The following is a 20,646-nucleotide window of genomic DNA, read 5'->3' as shown; positions in this document are numbered from 1 at the left end:
TCACCTCGTTTGTCTTTGTTTCTATTTGGGAGGCCAAATCGTTAAGGGATTTTTTTGTATCCTCTTTAACTGTTTGAATCTCTATGACTATTTCTCTGAGAGATTTTTTGGTTTCCTCTTTATGTGCCTCAAATAACTGGATAATCATAGCTTTAAAATCATTTTCTTTTTCTGTTTCTGCTGAGTTGGAGTGTCCAATAATTTTGGAGGTTGCCGGTGAAGCCATGATATCTTGATTTGCATTGGCTGTGTTCTTTCGCCGACCTCTGGCCATTTGGTTATCTGTCGTGTTTACTGTCTGTTCTTGGATTCTGCAGGTCAGACTGGTTTTTCTCTGGTATCTGGAGAATTCTTCAGGAAAATGAAGGTCTAGTGAGGTCTAGTGGTTTCAGTGTGTGCGTTGGTTATTCAGCTATACCTGTAGAAGGAAAGTTCGCAGGCGCAGAAGGGCAAATGCGGGATAGCATGTTTGAGAGTGTGCTTGTGGGTGTGTCCTAAGGGACAGGGTGTTGGTGAATGAAGAGGCCTTCAGTGTGTGAGAGGGGTGCTTTGCAGGCACTGAAGTTGTTGCAGGCGCTAAGGGATCGCAAGTGCTGTTGAAGAATGTGTGCGCGTATTGATTTTACCGGTCTGCTGGTCTTTGGTGTCTATTCAGCTGGTTTTCTGCCACTGAGGGGTTGGATGGCCCATACAGTCACTGGCTGGGCAGCCCTGTGTAGTCCGTGCTGCTACTTGCAGGCTTGGGATCTGGGACGGGTCGTACTGTGGGTCTGAGTTTCTGTGGCTAGCACTGTATTGGGTGCGCGCTCTGGCAGGGTGGAGTTTCGGCGGTGCATGCACTCCTGCAGAGCCGGGTGGTGGTGGTAGTGGGGAGTGTGTTCCGCGGGTCAAGAGCTCCGTGAGAGGGCTCTAGGTCGGGTGTGTTCTCCTCTGAGTGGTGGCATTCAGCAGGTCGTTACTGTTCTCAGCTGCGGCTGCGGGGTCTGGAGCCCTGCCTCCCTGCCTCCGCCTGTCTTGGGTCCCAGGCACTGAGCTTTGCGGCTTTGGTATCCAGGAAGAATTGTATTGTGGATCTGAGTCTCTGTGGTTAGGGCTCAGTGGTTGGAGCTCTGTGATTGGGTCTGCCCTCCTTCTGTGAGGAGGTTTCTGGGGTTATTGCGCTCTGGCCGCTTGGGGCGTGAGCTCCGCTGCACTTCCTGCTGTGGTCTAAGCCCCGGGATCAAATCAGCGGGATGGGGGAGGGGACGATCCTCGGCACCGGGAGGGCCCTGAGTGGGACGTGTCCCAGGAGGGGTTGGGTGTTCAACGGGTGGTTACAGTAGACCGCTGCTGTAAGGGGCCCGGAGCACTGTCTCTGCTGCCTTGATCTCCTGGATGTGAGTTTTGTGCTCAGCTGCCTGGTGCTGTGTGGGGGTTTCCCCGCGGGAGGCCGGGGCAAGGGAGGCGCCCTATTTCCTTCCCGGAGAAGTCTGAGCCCGATCTAAATCTATTAGCACTCCAAGCTTCTGTGGTGGCCCCTCTCCTTTAGAAAGCCCCACAGTCCAAATTCTAGCGTTGATTGACTCTCCACTCACCAATTATGGAGATTCATGTCTCTGCCTCTCCAAAACGGTGCGCTCTGCTCGCCGCCATCTTGGAATCCCTGAGTTATTTGCTTTTTACTGCATAGTCCAAGTTGGATTTTAACATTCATTATAGTTCTTATCTTACACTTAAATTGTTATCAAAGATTATTGTCTAGTGCAGCACTGACACAAAACAGTATTGCAGAAGTGTGTACATCACCCATAAAAGCATAGGAGATACAATCAAAAAGCTAAAGCTAAAGCCTAATCTTTCAATCAAATCACATCACATTTTAAATATGGGATGTTTGGAGTGACCAATACATAAACCATATGGATTATTTACTCAGGAACTAACCATCTAAATGTAAGACAGGTATATTTTCTAGCATGCACATTCCCAATGATAAAGGTACAGGAAGATTGGGAATTTGTACAACACTGTGAGACCCTGTCTCAAAAAAAAAAAAAAAAAAAATCCAAGTGTCCAAAGCTTGCACATCAATTTCAAGAGAAGATGTTAGGAAAAGGGGAATGGCTCCAAGGGCAAAAGGACTGGCTGTTACACCTAATAGAAAAGAGGAGTCTTGTGCCCCGGAAGGAAAAGGGAAGGCTGGCTCTCCAAAAGGAAAAGGGGGTCTTGTGTTAGGACAAAATCCAGGCTAAGAGCCCTTCCTAAGTCAGGGGTAGAGATTCCTAAGGCAGGGGCAGAGCATTTTAAAGCTGGTGCAAAGCCCGAAGTGGACATCCCTGATTAAACTCTACTCCAGCCTTGGCGGAGACCCCAAAGCCTGAGATGGAGTCTCCCGTGCCTCAGGCAGAGTCTCCACAGCACAAAGTAGACCCTGTAAAGCTTATGCAGCCTCAGTGGCAAAAGCATAGAGCAGAGCCTCCAAAGATTAAAGGGCAGCTGCCAATGCCTGGAGCGTATCCACAAAAGTCTGGACTGGAGCCCCCACAACTCAGAGCCCAGTCTCCACATTTGAGAGTGGAGCCTTCACAGCCCAGGGCTGAGCCTACAGTGCCCAGAGCAGAGCTCTCTAAATGCAGAGTAGTTTGTCCATACACCAGCAGAGTTTCCTGTGGCCCAAGGGGAGCGTTCTAGCTGGAATGGAGCATCCTAAGATTAGCAGAAGACCATTAAGAGATCTCCCTTTTGTGTCTCAGCCTCTCAAGATAGTCAGCTTTAGTGAGAGAAAATGGCATTTAAGTCGTTTTAATATACTTAGTGAGGAGGTATTTGGTGACAAAAATGCAGTTAGTTGTTAAAAAAAAAAAAAGCCTTCTACTCCCAAAATATCAAACCGAGGATAACTCCTGTTCATCATTCCTAAAGTCTAAAGAAAGGGGGCGGGGGTGATTGAGGCCTCCAACTCTTCAAGAAGAGACAGGTCTAATGTTAAAACTTCCACAGCCAGATTCATTCAGGATGAGCCATTCTCATCAAGTTTCCCAGCCATTTCACAGCCTTTATCCGATAAGATTAAGAATGACCTCCTTCAGTCTAAATCATATGATAGCCCTTAGAGTGACTATACCAGCTCTTGGACCAGCGGTACCAAGATTTCACAGTATCCCAATAACAGCAGCAGTACTACCACATCCATGGATGAAACAATCATAAAGGAAATTCCAGCTGGTCATTCTTACTACACAATGACCTCTGAAGAAATGATCATTCATATGCAGGGACTAGATGATGAAGAATACTGGAATTCCCACATAATTTTATCCTCCAAAGGTGAAAAAACCCGGGCAAAGATCACATATCAAGAGGACAAATTGCCATATATTCATGGAGAATGTGCAGCTGACTTCCTGTCAAGGCGTCATTTGCATCCAAGCCAAATGGAAGGTTTCATCGATACTCATTGTCACTTGGACATGCTGTTTTCCAAGTTGTCCTTCCAAGGAAGCTTTGCTGAGTTCAGGAAAATTTATAGCTATACTTTTTCCAAGGAATTTCAAGGCTGCATCTCTGATTTCTGTGATCCTCGTACATTAAGAAATGGTCTATGGAAAGAGCTATTGAGCGAAGATCTGGTTTGGGGAGCTTTTGGATATCACCTTCATTTTGCATGTAACTACAATGAGTATCAAGAAGAAACATCTTGTATGCCTTGTACTACCCCAAGGCTGTGTCCTTTGGAGATTATTCTTACAATTGCACTACACCTGGTCCCAGATCAGTTTAAGGTATTTGAGTGACAACTGAGGTTAGCTGTATCTATCAAGAAGCTTTTGGTGATTCACTGCGGAGAGGATGATGAAAATCTAATGCACATCATGATAAAATGTGTGCCCTATGACTACAAGATCCACAGGCATTGTTTCACTGGTAGTTACCCACTCATTGAGCCCATGCTAGAGCACTTTCCCAATATGTCCATAGGCTTCACAGCAGTTCTGACTTACTCTACTGCCTGGCAGGCACATGAGGCTCTAAAAAAAGATTCCACTGCAGAGAATTCTTATTGAAACCAATGCTCCTTACTTTCTACCTCACTGAGTTCCCAACAGCCTTTGCCAGTATGCCCACCTAGGCATGGGCTTGCATACTGTGCAAGAAATCATCAGATATCTTTCCCAGAATCTCTCCCTAAAGCATCTACTTCTGATTGGTATGATGGACTGCAGTGATGGGAGGTGAGACCCTGAAGGTGCTACAAGTGCTAAGGACAAAGTAGGGTTGAATGTGAGCCACTGAGAGTCTTGAGTCTGAACTTGGAATGTAATTGTGAAGCTCTCCTGACACCAGTACATCACCACAGCATAGGCAGCCATTCACTCACATTGCAAATTTCTTCAGATTTCATCATCAACATGCTAGAAATCCAAGAACTTCAGCTGCTCAACTTAGTAAAGGCAGTCGTTATTCTTAAACCAGCTGTATACCCAAATCACCACACAGTGACAAGGATGTATTTAGTTGAACCTATTGCACAATGCTGGGCAATGATTATTCCATCCTAAACCTCCAAGCCTGCATAGCTTCCTACCACTCAGATTTCCTACATTATACTTGCTTTTCTTCATATCTTAAGTCTTATTCATCTCTCCTGGTAGTTCTAAATCCTCTCCCCTCAGATCTCTCTTCTGACACTACCGCTCCTCCCACTCTATTCTTTCTTTCTCTTCCAGTCTGGACCAGGATGCCCCAAACTATTCTCTCCTTTGTTCAACACTGGTTGGTTGTTTTATTGACAACATAAAGAACAAATGGTGGCATGTTTACACAAACTTGAGACAAGTAATGCTTAGAGTAAACATCACAGTGCAATGTCTGGATTGAAACCAGATAGTGGGGTTGAGAAAACAGCATTTGAATGAACAACGGTAAATGGTATGCACTTCACAAGAACATTATACCAACAATTGATTTAGAATGCAAATCTGATAGCCTAAAATACTGTCAAAGCCGTATAAAATGGTGTTCACACCCTTTTGGAATCTATGGATCAAAGCAATTAAAAAACACTTGCTATTATTAAAGAAATAGGTCTAGGACCACTGTGGAAAGGAGATTCCCTGGAGCAGGAAAGACATCTCTAGGGCTTAGATTGTTTGCTCTATTTTGAGGACTGGTGTTTAGATCTCAGCACTTGTCAGGCTTCTCACAAACATAACTCTAGCTTTAAGGAATCTAATGTGCCTTCTGGCTTTCACAGGTACTTTTCTACACAAGCACATAAATTCACATACAAAACATAAAACCATCCCTGATAGTCTACATTTATATTAGAATTAAAACAAGAAAGCCAATCCAAGAGAAATCATGTAACTAACCAATACACTTAAAAAATGCCATAGTCAATCAATATGGTTATAATTCTAATAGTTACCCAATAAACCAGACTCCTTTGTCATCCAGTACATTGGATTAACCTAATGGTCCGAAAGTATTTTATTTAATGGTAGTGCAGGCCTGTAATCCCTGCAACATGTTTCTTAGCATATATTACTGAATGCCTGTCATTTGTCAGGCATTGTTTATCTGAAGTTTTGTTTTCTTTAAAAACTCAGTTATGTTATGTAAATATGTTTTTGTTCTAATCTCAATGTGGGATTTTTGTTTGGGCTTTAGTTTGTCCACAGCTGATAATTGTCTCACGTGGGGGCACGGTCTTTGACAGCTGGTAACAGCCTGTCTTGTAGGGCATAGATAGGGATATGGTCTAGGGCTCTGAGGATATGAATATGTGAACCCAGAATGAGAAAGTGTGGTATGCAATGATGGCATGTAACAAGAGGTAATTTGGAGAAACCAGAGACGAATGGTGTGGCAACTTAGAGACAGATGGAGAGAAATGTTTCAATGCAGGGATTTGGAAGAGACTGATTGCTGTGTTTGCTATTGACAGAGAATTGGTATAGCCCTAAAAGAACCCATTGACCTTAAACAGCTAGAAGAAGGAAAGGGGTGTGTGGCCCATCTTCCCACTAACCTTCTCTCTCCTACCTGGGGTTGAGGGTTGAAAGGGAGAGGTATTAAGAAATCCCAAGTAAAATAATTTTAAAATAAGTGCAACAATTATGCTAGGCACTAAGTATTGAAAGCTAAATAAAATAATCAACATTCATTAAGTATTTTTTTTTTATTTCAGAGTAGGGGCTGAGATGAGGTCTCACTACAGAGCCCAGCCTGCCTGAAGTCATAATCCTCCTGCCTCAGGTTCCCAAGTGCTGAAATCACAAGCATGTGTTAGCACGCATCACTGATTAGGTATCTATAACGGACACTGCAGTGTGTTATTTATTTTTATACTGCTTATCTCATTTAATCCTATAAAGTGGGTCAGACTGTGATCATTTTCTTATAGAAGTCAAGGTTTGGTAAGTAGAGCTATGTGTACCCAAGATTTCAAGGTAAAAGAACGAGACAGTGAGATGAAAACACAAGCTTCCCAGCTTTAGAGACAACAAACTTAGCCATATCCCTTGAACTATCACAAAAGCTCTGCTTACACTTGCAAGTGGAGGATACAAAAATTATTATTGGAGTTTGAGAAAAATGTTCTGACAGTATGAAGAAGGGTCAGTAATATGGTTAAGTGGGAAGAGATGCTTGTTGCCAAGCGTAACAACCTAAGTTAGAAACCTGAGACACATACGGTGGAAGGAGAAAACCCACTCCCACAAGTGGTTCTCTGACCTTCACATGTGTACGTACACTCACAGATAAATACATTTTAGAATAATAAATTTTATTTAAACAAATAAATGTAATTTTAAAAGATAGTATGGAGATGTTTTGTACCTAAAAGTACCATGCACAAACACCGAAATTAAAATGGCTATGTAAAAGGGACATTAGATCAAGAAATACACAGATAATGAAGGAAACAATATGTAATGTTCCAAGAACATGAAGGTTTTCTGTAACTGGGTAACAAGCTGCAGGTAATTCTGTCCATCTAATTGGTGAATTGCACAGTAGCAGGGATGACTAGACTATCAGGGCAAAAGTGGCTAAAAAGATGAGTGGTACCAAGGATATGCAAAGGAAGTTGAAGGACTCTAAAGTTACCCGTAGCAAATCATGGCAATGGAAAGAGAGAATCACGTTGACAGTAGAGATGTTAATGAGAAGGCTATTCAGACAGTGGAGTGGCAGCAGTCATAGACCAATAAAAGGGAACTTTCAGAGGAACACAAGAGAGGACAAAAGTCAACTGATGACTAACAGGTAAACAGTGATTCTACTATCTGATACCTTCTGTCCTCTGTGGGTACCAGGCATTAAGTGGTGCAAAGACACACATACAAGCAGAATATCATTAAACAACAAAATCTGGAACTAAAAAAAAATGACTTGGCAGTTAAGAGCACTCATTGCTCTTGCAAAGGACCTCTGTGTTTGTTTCTCAGAACTCTCATGTTGGCTCACAACCATGGGTAACTCCAGTTCCAAGGGAATGGATTCCTTCTGACCTCTAGAGATACCAGGTATGCACATGGTGTATATACATACACGCAGGTAAAATGCACACATGAATAAATCTAAATGAGGAAAACTGAAAAGTTGTAAAATAAGTAAATAAAAATTTTAAATGGAAGTGCTAACTGAAGAGGACACAAAAAACTATCTAAGGTAATTGCAGTGTTTTAATATTTTGTTACGATTAGATAAAATGTCATTGTTGGGAAAATCTGAAAGGAAGGGCACATAAGAACTCATTGTATCATTTTTTTGTTACTTTTCTTGGGTCCAAAATTATTTAAAATTATTTTTGAAATCAAGATTTTGATTAGAATTCATACTATTTGTACTATTTCCCACTATTAATATTAAAATAGAAAGCCAAAAGTGGTCAATTACTTTTAAATGTTTCAAATAAACTTGCAGCTGGTTTAAAATCAGAAGTAGAAAATATGAGTACCCATGACTTCTATACATTACAAATACAGGGAAACATATAAATTGGCCTAAATTTTAAGTCAATAAATGAAAAGGTTTTATGTTAAAAAAAAAATTCATGTGCACAGTGGGTAACCATTTGAGAGGTAGCAAGATGGTGGTGATCTACCAGACAAGAGGACAAATCTCAAGAGAATCCAACCCTACCTTCACTTTGACGTTTGGCTTCTAATCCTCAGAACTGTGTAGAAAATACATTTTTAAGTCACCTAGGATATTGTACATATATATATATATATATATGGGACAATAATATGAACCATATATATATGAGCCCTCAATATATATATGCATACATACATATATGGACATATATATACAAATATATGTACATACACATGTATATGTACATGTATGCATACATGTGTGTGTATATATATATATATATATATATATGTATGTATATATTGGTTTTTAGTTTTTTAAGACAGGATTGCTCTGTGTGGCTTTGGCTCTCCTGAACTCACTTTGTACACCAAGCTGGCCTCAAAGTCACAGGGATCCACTTGCCTCTGCCTCCCCAAGTGCTGGGATTAGAGGTGTGTGCCACCATGTCCAGCTCAAACCCATATATTAAGCTTCCATTTATATGCCATAAAATTCAGCCACTACAATTACACCGTTAAGTTTTATTTTATAATTTTATAGTGCCATATAATGATTCATACAATCTAGTTTAGAACATTTCTTTCACCCTTGAAATGTTCCCTCTGCATGCCCGAGCAAGGACTCATTTGCTTTTTTTACATAATTTCTTTTCTAGAATTTCATGTAGGTGGAATCATACAATATGAAGAGTTCTGTATTTGATTTCTTTTCATTTAGCATGCTTTCATGGGTCACCTATGTTTTATCATTCTTCAGATTATGTTGCTGAATAATCTTGTTTATCCACCACAGGTGAAGAGATGTTTGTGCTATTGCCTGGAAGGGGCAACTGCAAGTAAAAATTGGAGCTATAAAAATTCGTAAGTGGAGGCTGCAGAAGTTTAAAGTACTTGCTGTGCAACCAGAAGCAGAAAGACACACATGGTATATACTCACTCGTAAGTGGATATTAGTCATATAATATAGGAAAAACATACTAAAATCTTTACTCCTAAAGAAGATAAACAAGAAGGAGGACCCTAGGGTACTGTGCTGCTAATGATAAATGTAGAATACATAGTTGAGAATTTGGGGCATCACATGTGTGATTTCAGACAAGCTTTTGATTTCTTCTTTAAAGATTAATAGCTAAAGATTTATATAATTTTGGTAAAACAGGGGGAATAGATGGTAATGTACTGCAATTACATTGTCATAATTATACATATTGGTCTCTTATAAAAAGTTTCTAGCAGTAATCAGATAATTCAAAAATTATATAAACCTATGAAAAAGTTTCCATTTCACTTTGAGGTACAGCTTAAAGGTATAGTACCTGACACTTTGAAGTGTAACTGTCTTTTAATTTTATACACTGATTATGTTTTATCATATGCCTAATTGATTTTAGACAAGATTTCTACAATCTATATTTCTGTATTGTTCTTTGTTAATCATCTGATATTTTGATGTAATTACCCAGTGCTAAATCTTCCTGCAGAAAAACTTCCAATTTTTACTGGAACTGAGCCAAAAAAGAAAATAAGCGCCTGAGGTCTGTTCACTTAATACTGTCAGCTGGCCTGGTGTTCATCTGGGGAACAAGAAAAATTTTAATCAACAATACCAGACACGACCACCCTGTGACTATGGGTAAAGGAAAAACCAAGACAACTCTATAATCATGTGTGAACACAGGCAGAAAATAAATGACATATGTAAGAAAAAAAAGTCAAACTCCCATTTTCTGGTTCATAGGGGTGACAGCAGCTTTTCTCCCAGTTACAGTAATAGCCTCTCTCTAGTGTGATCTCTTTGTCAAAGAAATATGTTAAGATGTGCACAAACATAAAAATATGCCTGCTTCTTGATAATATCTATCCAGAAAAACTCTTCTTTTCCATAAGGCCCCAAACATCCCCAGCCCAAGCACCAATCTTATCCCATGTCTTCTATGATATCTGCTAAGAAAGCAATGTATAGTAAACCAGCTTGCTCATTTTTTTATGTCAAGAGGCTCAGTGAACAAAACGATTCTCATGCATGACACCTTGAGTTCTATCTCTAGCATAAAACTCCAGGGGTGGTGGCACACACTGGGGACAGAAACAGGGGTGGATCACTGAGGCTTGATGGCCCACCAGCCAAATCTACTTGTTGAAGTCCAGATCCTAGTGAGAAACTGTTTCAAAAAACAAGGTGGGTGGCTCCTTAAGAACCATACCCCAGGTTGACCCCTGACCTGCACACACGTGCACTTATGTTCACACACACACACACATATATGTACCTGTATATACAAATGAACACAAAGAAAATCAAGGTGACCTAAGAGACTGAATTATTTTTTCTATTTTTCAAAGTAGAAAAATTCATAAAATACTATATAATTATCTCACTGTAAATTCAAGGTCAATTAATGCAAAGTTATTAAAATTCTAATTCAGTAGTCAGTAGTTTTAATTATAATTATGTTTTAATAAATAAAAAATAGCACTTTTAAATGCATGTATGTCCCCACAACATCAACTTTTATCCTGGCACTTTCTATAACAGAACTGTTTATGGAAATAGCAAATAAATTATGCTAACTAGTTTCCATTAAAAAATGAAAAGAAGTGAGAGCATAATTGTAGAGTCTGTGTAAATGGTATTTAACATCCCGATAAAAGTCATATAAAAACATTTAGCCATTTGCACATTTCTAAATATTTTGATCTTTTATAAAAGCAGCTAACCACAAGATTACATACAATAATAACCAACCATGGGATATCACAAACTGCTAGATACCAAATCTCAACCCAACGTAATTAAAACCCAAGGCCCAGTTCTAGGATGAACAAGTGTCTAGACAGCCAGACCTCTTAGAAATTGTTGGTATTCAGACTTGAGACAGGTAGCTGAGGTGCCTATTTCACATACCAAAATAGACCCAGCCTCCAGGTTCTCCCAGCATCTCTCAGTCCTTACCTGTTACAGGACATGATTGGCATACCCTGCCCTCTACACTGAACTTTCTTGCAGAGCTCCTGTTCCCTCTGGGTCCTTCTGTACTTCTTGTTTTTCTTTTTTCTTTTTTGAGACAGGGTCTCAGGAATTTTCCCAATCTAGCTTTGAACTCATTTTATTTCCCACTTAGGCCTTAATCACCTGAGTGGCTGGGATTGCATGCCCAAGTCACCAAGCTTAGCTGTGTTCATTTTCTGTGTTCTAACCTGACCATGGTGTAATCTGGCTTTTAGCTTGACCTTTTAGCTGAAGTCAACGACATGAATTGCTTTCTCAGAGATGGGAAGAAAAATATCAAAATTGCTTTAGCTCTTTGCATTAATCACCCCAGTGCTAAGGGTTTTAAGCAAACAAGATTTTCTCAACGGAGCATGACTGGCATTCTAGGTTAAGTGATTCTGTGCAATACATGGTTGCTTGTTTCACATGGAAAAGATGGGTAATATTCCTTAGGCACCCAGATAGAAGCAGACCTGCCAGTAAGTACTAGGCCATGAATGAGGCAGTTTATAACATCAAAATAATTTTTAAAAAATCCCTGATCAACAAAATATCAAAATGCTAAATATGGTGCTAGGGAGGCATTAATACTGCTAAGCCTTTTACCTCAGGCTCCATGTGGATAACACACACAATTATTGATCCTACCATTGTTCAAAATGTTACTGTGTTAATCATGACATTTTTTGCACTAACTTTTAAATATATTATAACAAATATTATCAAGAAAGATTGCTAAATTTGGGGCTCCCCTTAAATGGAGAGCCCACATCTCACCTTATCTCTCACCTAGTCCTAGTACAATCTTACTTCTTAAACTTTGTGGCAAACTGGAACACCTCTACACATTTTCAGAGGCCTGTAGGTTGAGAACTTCTGAACTAGGGGCTGCTTTTCTCATATAAGAAGCTTACAGAAAGTCAGTCCAGGCCTGAGGCAGTATCTCTATAGTGCAAAAAGGTATGTAGTATCCAATTATCTCGACAGTACTCAAAGTATGGCTTCCAGAGCTGAAGAATTATTTACTAATTACAGAGGAGAAAAAAAGATCACACCAGCTGAGTCTGACTCTTCTCATTAGAAAAACGACTCTCTCAGGAGCCTACCCAATAAAGCTTAACATAGATGTCATCAGCAGGAAGGCATATGTATCACTGACTGGAAATGAATTGCATAGCTACAAGAACTTGGAAAGTAAACAGTATTAAATAGTCCCATTTCCAACCTAATAAACTGGTAGTCCACCTGTAAAAACAAAATGAAAAAAGTGCAAATGAAAGAAGGGTGGCTGGCAATATGTGTTCACAGCAGGGAGCATGAAGGATAAATGCATACTGGCTCTTTTAGGCCACTGCAAATAGAACTTTATTGATCAGGTGATAGTCTATCTAACCAGAGTATGTTGATGGTCACTTTTAGAATCACAGATACGAACTGTATTATTATTATATTATCCTAGGTTGGGACTGACAAAAGTGGAGCCTAAGACAGAGGTTTATGCACATGTGCCTGATCTTGAAAAAAATTTGTAAGGAAGGGACAAAAAGCACCAAAGGAAGGGGAAATGGGCCAAGCAAGCTGCATTCATAGACCAGCTTGAACACTGGCCTGATGCACAAGGGAGCCTGGATACTGCATAGAGTATCTCACCTTGAGGCAATGAACCAGCTTTATTTGGTTTTAATTAATCTTGTCAGCTCTTAGAGAAGGGCTGGGGTGTGTCTGGGTGCTTCAACTTCTATCAGCCAAGGCTCCAGATAGGATTCCAAGTGTGGGCTGCTTAGGAATGGAGTCATTGCAGCTAGGGAATAGAAACACACCCCCTAATATAGATCTGGGTTGACATTAATAACATCTACTTACAGATACTTGTTTGAATATGGTCTCCAAAGAATTGACTTCACTTGTACTTTGTGTTACTTGAGAATATAACCTTACATATAACCCTGGGATTAAGAGGGTTATTAGGAAAGCTGACAATAAGTTGAAAAGGTTTCATTTTAAGAAAACAAATGATTAACAGGTGTTGACTTGTTTTGGTGAGCCACTAATGGAGGAAGCACTTTATGATTGCTCTGGGTATTAGCTAGGATCTGCTGGGTAGCTCACAACCTTCCCAGTAAGCTCTCTTTGACTTAAGAAGTAAAAACAGAATCTTTTCTTTGGCTTTTGCCAATTATATAATCTATAAGATGCAGAATTACAGGAAACCATGCACAACTGCTGCCAGTCAGTCAGCCCAGAAATTGTTTTTGAGCTCTATGTTGAAAACAAAACCAGACATAAAAAAATTAAAGAAATATTAGCCCAGGTTGAAAATCAAGCTGCTTTCCCAGGGAAGAAGCCTTGCTGTGGTCTGTTAGATATCTTATAAGTATCAGAAGTGGGCTTCAAATAATATGTACTTTAACTGATGCACCATATCACATTGGGGATGTGTCACTTCTACCATATTTCAGGACATTTTGAATAGAATCAAAGTGTTGCCAACCGAATCATATTAAAACCTATTAAAAAATACAGTCACTTGATAAATTGAACATATTGTGATTTGAATTCTTTTTGTTGTTGGTTATATCTTTTGTTTGTTGTTTACTATGACTTAGAACTTTTTTTTACTTAAAGAACAAAATTATTTGCATAAAAATTCAGGTATCCAAAAGATTCAAAAGGCTAATTTTCACTTTGATCAAGTTTTGTTTCCAGGCATTAAGAGTGTTGTACAGGTGTTGCCACCTCTGTTTTCCAAATATCCAATGTGTGCTGTGACTGACAACTACTTTTATTTGGGTCTGAGCAATTGCTACCGCATCAATAACAAATGCTTCAATATCATCAGATCTAATCTGTAGCTCTTGCTGCATGGTATAAAAAGAAATCTTTGTTTTCCACTGCCATTTCCATAAAAGTGAGGAGTCTCATTTTCACCATATTTTGCTCATATAATAGGCAAGTGAACTCATGAAGTCTTTATTATTCTGATAGAACTTGAGATATAATGGTAATTTATCACTCACAAAAATGGTTAATAAATCATGGGTAAGCTCACCTTCCAAAAACTTGATTGGCTTTAGAGTAAGAAAATGTTCAAAAAAAGGGGGGGCGGTATGTGGATCCTTCAGTGACTGCACAATACACCTGTGGGCATCTACTCACACCTAGGAAGCATTGTCTTCTGTATAACTCCTGAGCAATTTCACTCTGAAGAGGCTGCAGTAACTGTGAACCTTACACAAGTGTTCTTGTCAATCCCATAGAAAGGTTGCTGAGCAACTGCAGTCTCAGAGATGGGCTATTGCCTTCCCAAAACTTGACCAACTCTTCATACAGACTTTTGCTCAATGCTTCTTGCTTGTCTGGTTCTAAGATCAACAGAAGGGATACCACACTGTTCATCACACTTTCAACATCTTTGTCCTCTTCCTTCAGACACACATCACAGGCATCAATAATCTTAGCTAAATCTTTTCTGAGATCTCAGCTCCTTTTGATTTCAGATAAGCATGAAATTCAGCTGCACCTGGTCTTCCTCACTGATCTTCATGAAGGCCGGGACACTCATAGTAAAGGCCCGGTAGTGGATGACACTCTGCTTGAGAACTGCTGTGATATTAATTCTTTATCTAGTCCTGAATTCTTTTCAACTTACGGGAGGGCCCCAAATAATATAATAGGTTCTTTTTCAAGACCAAAGCATGATCAGGATCATTGTAATTTTTGTAAATCTATATGCTACACTACAGAAAATCACTGTTTGCCCTGGGTTTCTTTCTTTTGATCTTTGTCTCTGCTGTAGATACGAAAAGTCTGGGAATGTAACCAATGGCAGAGTGCTTGCCTAACAAGTTTGAGATCTGGGTTCAATCCTCAGCATTAGAGTGAGAGAGAGAAAAAAATACAAAAAAAATAAGACATAACATTGCATTCCCCCTTTTTACTCTTGGATGTATCCCTGTGTGTATTCTTTGCAAACATATATTTTAAAAATTCATAAGCCAGGTGTAATGGTGCACATATGTAATATCATCACTCAGAAGACAGAGACATAAGGATCAGGAGTACAAGACCAGACCAGCCTTGGCCATATTCATGATAAGAACATTTACTGTGCAACAAAGAAAGCACTTTTTAAAATTCCTACTTAATGCCATATTTAGAACATACAATGTTAATGGCAAAAGTGACACAGTGACCTGACTCTTAACTACTCCTGTCCAGAGAAAGAGATGAGATAAAAGTTGATAAGCATTACTTGGAAACTAATACCATTATTACTCTATAATAAAAGCACCCTGTCAGAAAGGGTAGGTTTGCTCTTGAATTTGTTATTTATTTATTTATTTATTTATTTATTTATTTATTTTTGTCTAAGGATAGGCAAGAAGTAGCCTTGGTTAAAGGATAAAAATATTAAAGTTGGATGGAAAGAATAAGTTCCAGAGATGTATCACATAACACAGTGACCATAGGTAATAGTAATGTATTACATACTTACCATAAGAATAGATTTTAAGCATTCTTAGCTGGACATGGAGGCTCACACCTCTGATTCAGGACTTTGGAAGCAGAAGCAGGCCAACCTGGCCTATATGGTATTTGAGACCAACCTAGTCTATATGATTGGTTTTAGGCCAGTCAGAACTATATACTGATACCCTGTCTTTAAAAACAAAACAAACAAGAAAAAAAAAAACAAAACAAAACACATGTTGTACTGCCTAAATATATAGTCATCCCTTGGAATCTGCAGGAAATTTGTTCCAGAGATAAAAAAAAAAAGAATGTTGAAGTCCATTACATAAATAGTGCAATGTTTTCTTAAAACTTCCACACAGCCTCTTATATTCAAACTTATCTTGGATACCTAGTACAATGTAGTGCTATGTAAATAGTTGTTAAAGGAGATTGTTTTGAGAATGACAATAAAAAGTCCATATATACTCAGCACAGATATATCCCACTCCAAATAATTTGGATTGCAAGTTGGTTGAGTCCATATCTGTGGATCCTGCAGACACAGAAGAACAACTGCACACATGTTTATTTGTTAACTTACAAAAAAACGGGAGAAATATTATGCACAAAGGCAATATGTATAAAGGCAAAATAAAAAAAGAACTTGATATACATATTAAATATGCTTATTTTCTCTCATCTACATGTGAAACTTGAAATTTGAATGTTTCCCCAATGCCATGTGACTTACCTGCTTATCAAAAGCCACCCAAGATGGTGCATCGTATCCATCTCCTTTGGGATACACAGTGTGTTTCGGCTTTATCTTTTGCCCAGGTAGCAGCTCTCCACCTACTCCAGGCTTCTCTTCACTCAGAAGCATCCTGACATTGTTGCAAAAGCCCCAATGTTGGGATTTATGGAACTTCTCCTTTCCAGCCTGTGAGTAAAACAGATAATAAATAAATAAATAAATAAATAAATAAATAAATAAATAAAAGGCAAAGGTTACTCTTTCTGATTTTTCTTATATAAATACATTCCCCTGTTTATTCCTTCCATCAAAAAATGCATGTGAAGTGTCAAGTAACTGTAAGAAATCTCTATCCATAAAGTTGTATCACATTTTAAATTCAGTTTATTTTTAATTAATTTAAAACTTCGAAAAGCAATAAAAATAAAGCTAATGTTCTGTATTATTTTACAATATTTCAGAATAATTACTACTGCAAGTAAACTTTTAGAATACTGGCTTGCTAATTTGTTTATTTTAAATATTTACAAAAAACATGCAAAGCAGAAAAACAATGATTTCAGAGAAGAAAACCACTGGTTTTCACAGAAGCCTAAGTACTATATTCACCAAAGCAGAAAAGCAAATTTTGTCCTCATCAACATTAATATAGAGAAAAATTCTTCACAGCTGATATTCTCCTAACTGTGAGACCTTACCTCCCACTGATTTTTGGTGATCTTGACAGAGAGAAGGCACAAGTAATGCCAGAAGCTGTCATAGATGAAGGCCAGACAATCCACCTATATAGATGCTGGCAAAGTCAAAGACAACCAGAGGAAACACAGAGGTAGTAACCTCAACCAAGGTGAAAAGTGTTTATGTTCTATGGCCTAGCAAAGCCTCTAAGAGGCCCCTCTAAGCACAAGGGGCTGTACACAAGAGGCCTTTCAATGTTTATAAGAATCATAAATGGCAACAATTTCAATGCCTGTTAGCTGCAGAAAAGATAACTTCAGTGTGTTTTTCTTTATGTTAAAAAGTCTTCAATAACATGTACTTACACAGTCAAGTGTCAAAATGTGTCACCCCCTCCCCAAACTGGAATTTAATGAAGGTCAGTTGAGTGATCTTTCCTGAGAAAATGCATAGAAACATCTATTTTCCTGGAGCGGGCACTTACAGACCAAAGAAATGAGTCCATCTAAGTCCAACTTGATGAACCAATGAGTTTGTTGGGGTTGTGTATAAGAGCATAGTGAGTCCTGAGCAGTTGCATCTCAAAAAAGCACCACCCTGATGTGAGTGATGATTCATGGAAGCTGTGTCACTAGATTAGAGTCCTTTCCATGGTCAGCCCTACGTTTCTAAGCATCCAATACTCTTAGCACTTTCCAAGACCATGAAAGGCTGGGGCAGAATTACATGCACAGGTGGGGAGTGGAAAAGCATGAGTAGTTGGAATCTCAGGTGAAGGTCTCTTATCCTATCCTGCACCCTTTTAAGATGACATGATATTCTGAAGGTCTGTGCTGGTAATCACTGTCTCTCTAATTTCAAGACAAAAATGCCAATATTATGACCAGAGGGCAGAGTTCTATAACAAGGACATTTGAAAAGTGGTAATTCCACATATGTCAACACTTCAAAATGGTAAAAAATATAGCATTAGCTATGGATAGTATATCCATAGAAACGTTAAGCAGCAAATTCACAATTATATTATACCCACAATAATATGCAATGCAATTATATATGATGCAAAATAAATGACCACATGAAATATGACTTTATATAAACAGTAAAAGATTTCAAATACAATTTATTAAAGCCCCATGTGAGTTCCTGGCCTTCATCTTGGAAGTAGACAGGAGTCAAAAGAACCTCATCTCTCTTATGGTGCAGACAACTTGGAAGAATTTAGAAGGGCCTTGGCAGTTTTACAAGGGGAGCCAAGGACCATGACAGCTGCCAAGGGCAAGTAATATCTCTGCTCTGAGGCTGGGGAAGGAAACCCATGAGCAATAATGATTCAGATTGTTAAATATGTATGTAGCCTTGTTCTGTTCTTTAGAAAATCATTTGTCAACACCTCTGTTATACCTCCCCCCATCACAACACATTTATACTCACAACCAGGTTACGTCAAGTCAGTCCCAAGTCACCAACCAAAGAGTCAAGCAATTAATTTCAAATAACCATGAACACCGCAAACCAACACATTGGGTTTTTTGTTTTGTTTAGCTTTTATGTGGAGAGAGGGATTTTGTTGTTGTTGTTGTTGTTATGTTTTGTTTTTATTCTTAGGCAAAATGTTACCCACAATGTATCAAATTAGTAATCCTTTTTTCTCAAATTCCTGGGTATCTAGGAATTCAGGAAAGCAACACTCCAGCAAATGTTTAAGATTTCCTATAGTACTTGTTTTGTGTCAGACATAAGAGTTAGAATAAGCCAAGGACTCAGTTATTTTCTTGAAGAAACTCAGACTTATTGATAAAACAAGATTTAGACATAGAAAAAAAACAAAAAGAAAACAGTACAGTTGACATTTTTGAGCCTATAAGCTGGACCATTTATTAAGATTTTACTGTATATTACTGTCCCACTACACTGTATAAAAACTACTACATCAGTCTCATTGCTGTCATGTTCTTTGGAGGAAAGCAATACATTAATATACTCCAAGTGGCATAGTGACATGATGCCAGCACCTGAGTTTACATTCATATGGCATTATGCTCTGGTAACTTTGTCTAGCCACAGCTGAATATGGTTGCGCTGAGGTAATAGGATTGAGGTTTCACAGATAACTGGCTACTGCTCTGGGCTTCAAGGAAGGGATAAATTAGGCAGAGAGGAGACATGACAATATTCCCAGCAAGACAATGAGAAGTACAATAAAGGAACTGACAGTTCTGAGTGTGAGAATAGCCCCCTCTCCGTCCCCCCCCAAAAAAAAGAAACAAGCCAAGTTCAAGGTTGAAAGGAAATTGCATTAGAGTAGAATATCCAAGAAGGTTCATAATATGGAAAACCTTAATAGATTCTTTCAGCAAGCTGCATGAATAGTCAATAAACCAGGCTCTATTCATAGTACTATAGTATAAAGAGTAAATCATAGTCAGCTTCCCATCCCCTGAAGAGCTTTCCCAATGATTTATAAGTATCCTGCATAGATCCTGGTTTCCACAATCAAAACCCCTTGCCATTGTTGGAAGACTTCACTGACCCATAGAACTTCACAATGTGTATGTATCTTCCCTTTGGTCAGATCATGATCTATGTTTTATAAACTTCAAAAAACATATTTTATAAAAAGTTTTATAAACCTCAAGGGCCACCTTTAGGCCCATTCAGAATCATGGACCTGGTTAGGTTCTACTTAAAACCTGCTTTCCTCAGGAATCAACTAATGCCCTACTACATTGTCATCTCTCCCACAAACATCATATGCACATCTACTTTGTGCTGACTCCAGGAATATGTAGACTCCAGAAATATGACTGTGGGCACATCTCAGTTTTCAGTCATTGACTAGAAGGCATTCATAGACTTAGATTTAGCAATAGCTTTTTAAAAACATCAAAAGAAAAAGCAACAAGGGAAAAATAAATTGCATTTTATCAAAATCAATAGTGCAGATGCATTAAACTATAGTATCAAGGGAGTGATAAAGTCAAAAGAATAGGAGAAAATATTTGGAAGTCATATAAAGTGTCTAGAACCCAAAATAAATGAAGAACTTTTACAAATTAGCAAAAAGTGTAATTTTATTTTATTATAAACTCTAATTTTAAACTCTAATTTTATTTTATTAATTAGAGTTTATTCACTTTGTATCCTTCCCTCCTCCCCTCCCAATCCCACTTTCTCTCCCTCTTCCTCACCTGTGCCCCTCCCCTAGTCCACTGATAAGGGAGGTCCTCCTCCCCTTCTCTCTGATCCTAGCCGATCAGGTCTCATCAGGAATGGCTGCATTGTCTTCCTCTGTGGCCTGGTAAGGCTGCTCTCCCTTCAGTGGGAGGTGATCAAAGAGCCAGCCACTGAGTTTATGTCAGAGACAGTCCCTGTCTCCATTACTATGAACTCACTTGGACACTGTCATGGGCTACCTCTGTGCAGGGGTTCCAGGCCATCTCCATGAGTGGTCCCTGGCTGGAGTATCAGTCTCAGAAAAGACCCCTGTGCCCAGACTTTTTGGATCTGTTGCTCTCCTTGTGGAGTTCCTGTCCTCTCCAGGTCTTATCAATACTTATCACCCGGCACAAAACTAAAGTCCAAGTGGATCAAAGACCGCAATATAAAACCAGACACACTAAACCTATTAGAAAAAAATATGGGGAAGAGTCTGGAACTCATTGGCACAGGAGACA

General features: G+C 39.0%; 1 protein-coding gene and 1 pseudogene across 1 annotated transcript in view; both read right to left on the bottom strand.

The window, feature by feature from the left end:
- Positions 1–20,646, bottom strand: part of Efhc2 (EF-hand domain containing 2) — a 156,878-nt gene that overhangs the window by 119,390 nt on the left and 16,842 nt on the right. Inside the window, exon 2 of the mRNA XM_060374307.1 lies at positions 16,289–16,477. Coding sequence (XP_060230290.1) covers positions 16,289–16,477 — 189 coding nt within the window. The remainder of the gene's footprint in view (positions 1–16,288; positions 16,478–20,646) is intronic.
- Positions 13,731–14,644, bottom strand: LOC110541776 (eukaryotic translation initiation factor 3 subunit M-like; annotated as a pseudogene).

This window comes from Meriones unguiculatus, chromosome X (genome assembly GCF_030254825.1).
Source record: "Meriones unguiculatus strain TT.TT164.6M chromosome X, Bangor_MerUng_6.1, whole genome shotgun sequence".
Taxonomy (NCBI): Eukaryota; Metazoa; Chordata; class Mammalia; order Rodentia; family Muridae; genus Meriones; species Meriones unguiculatus.
This window is presented reverse-complemented; position numbering and strand designations above follow the sequence as displayed.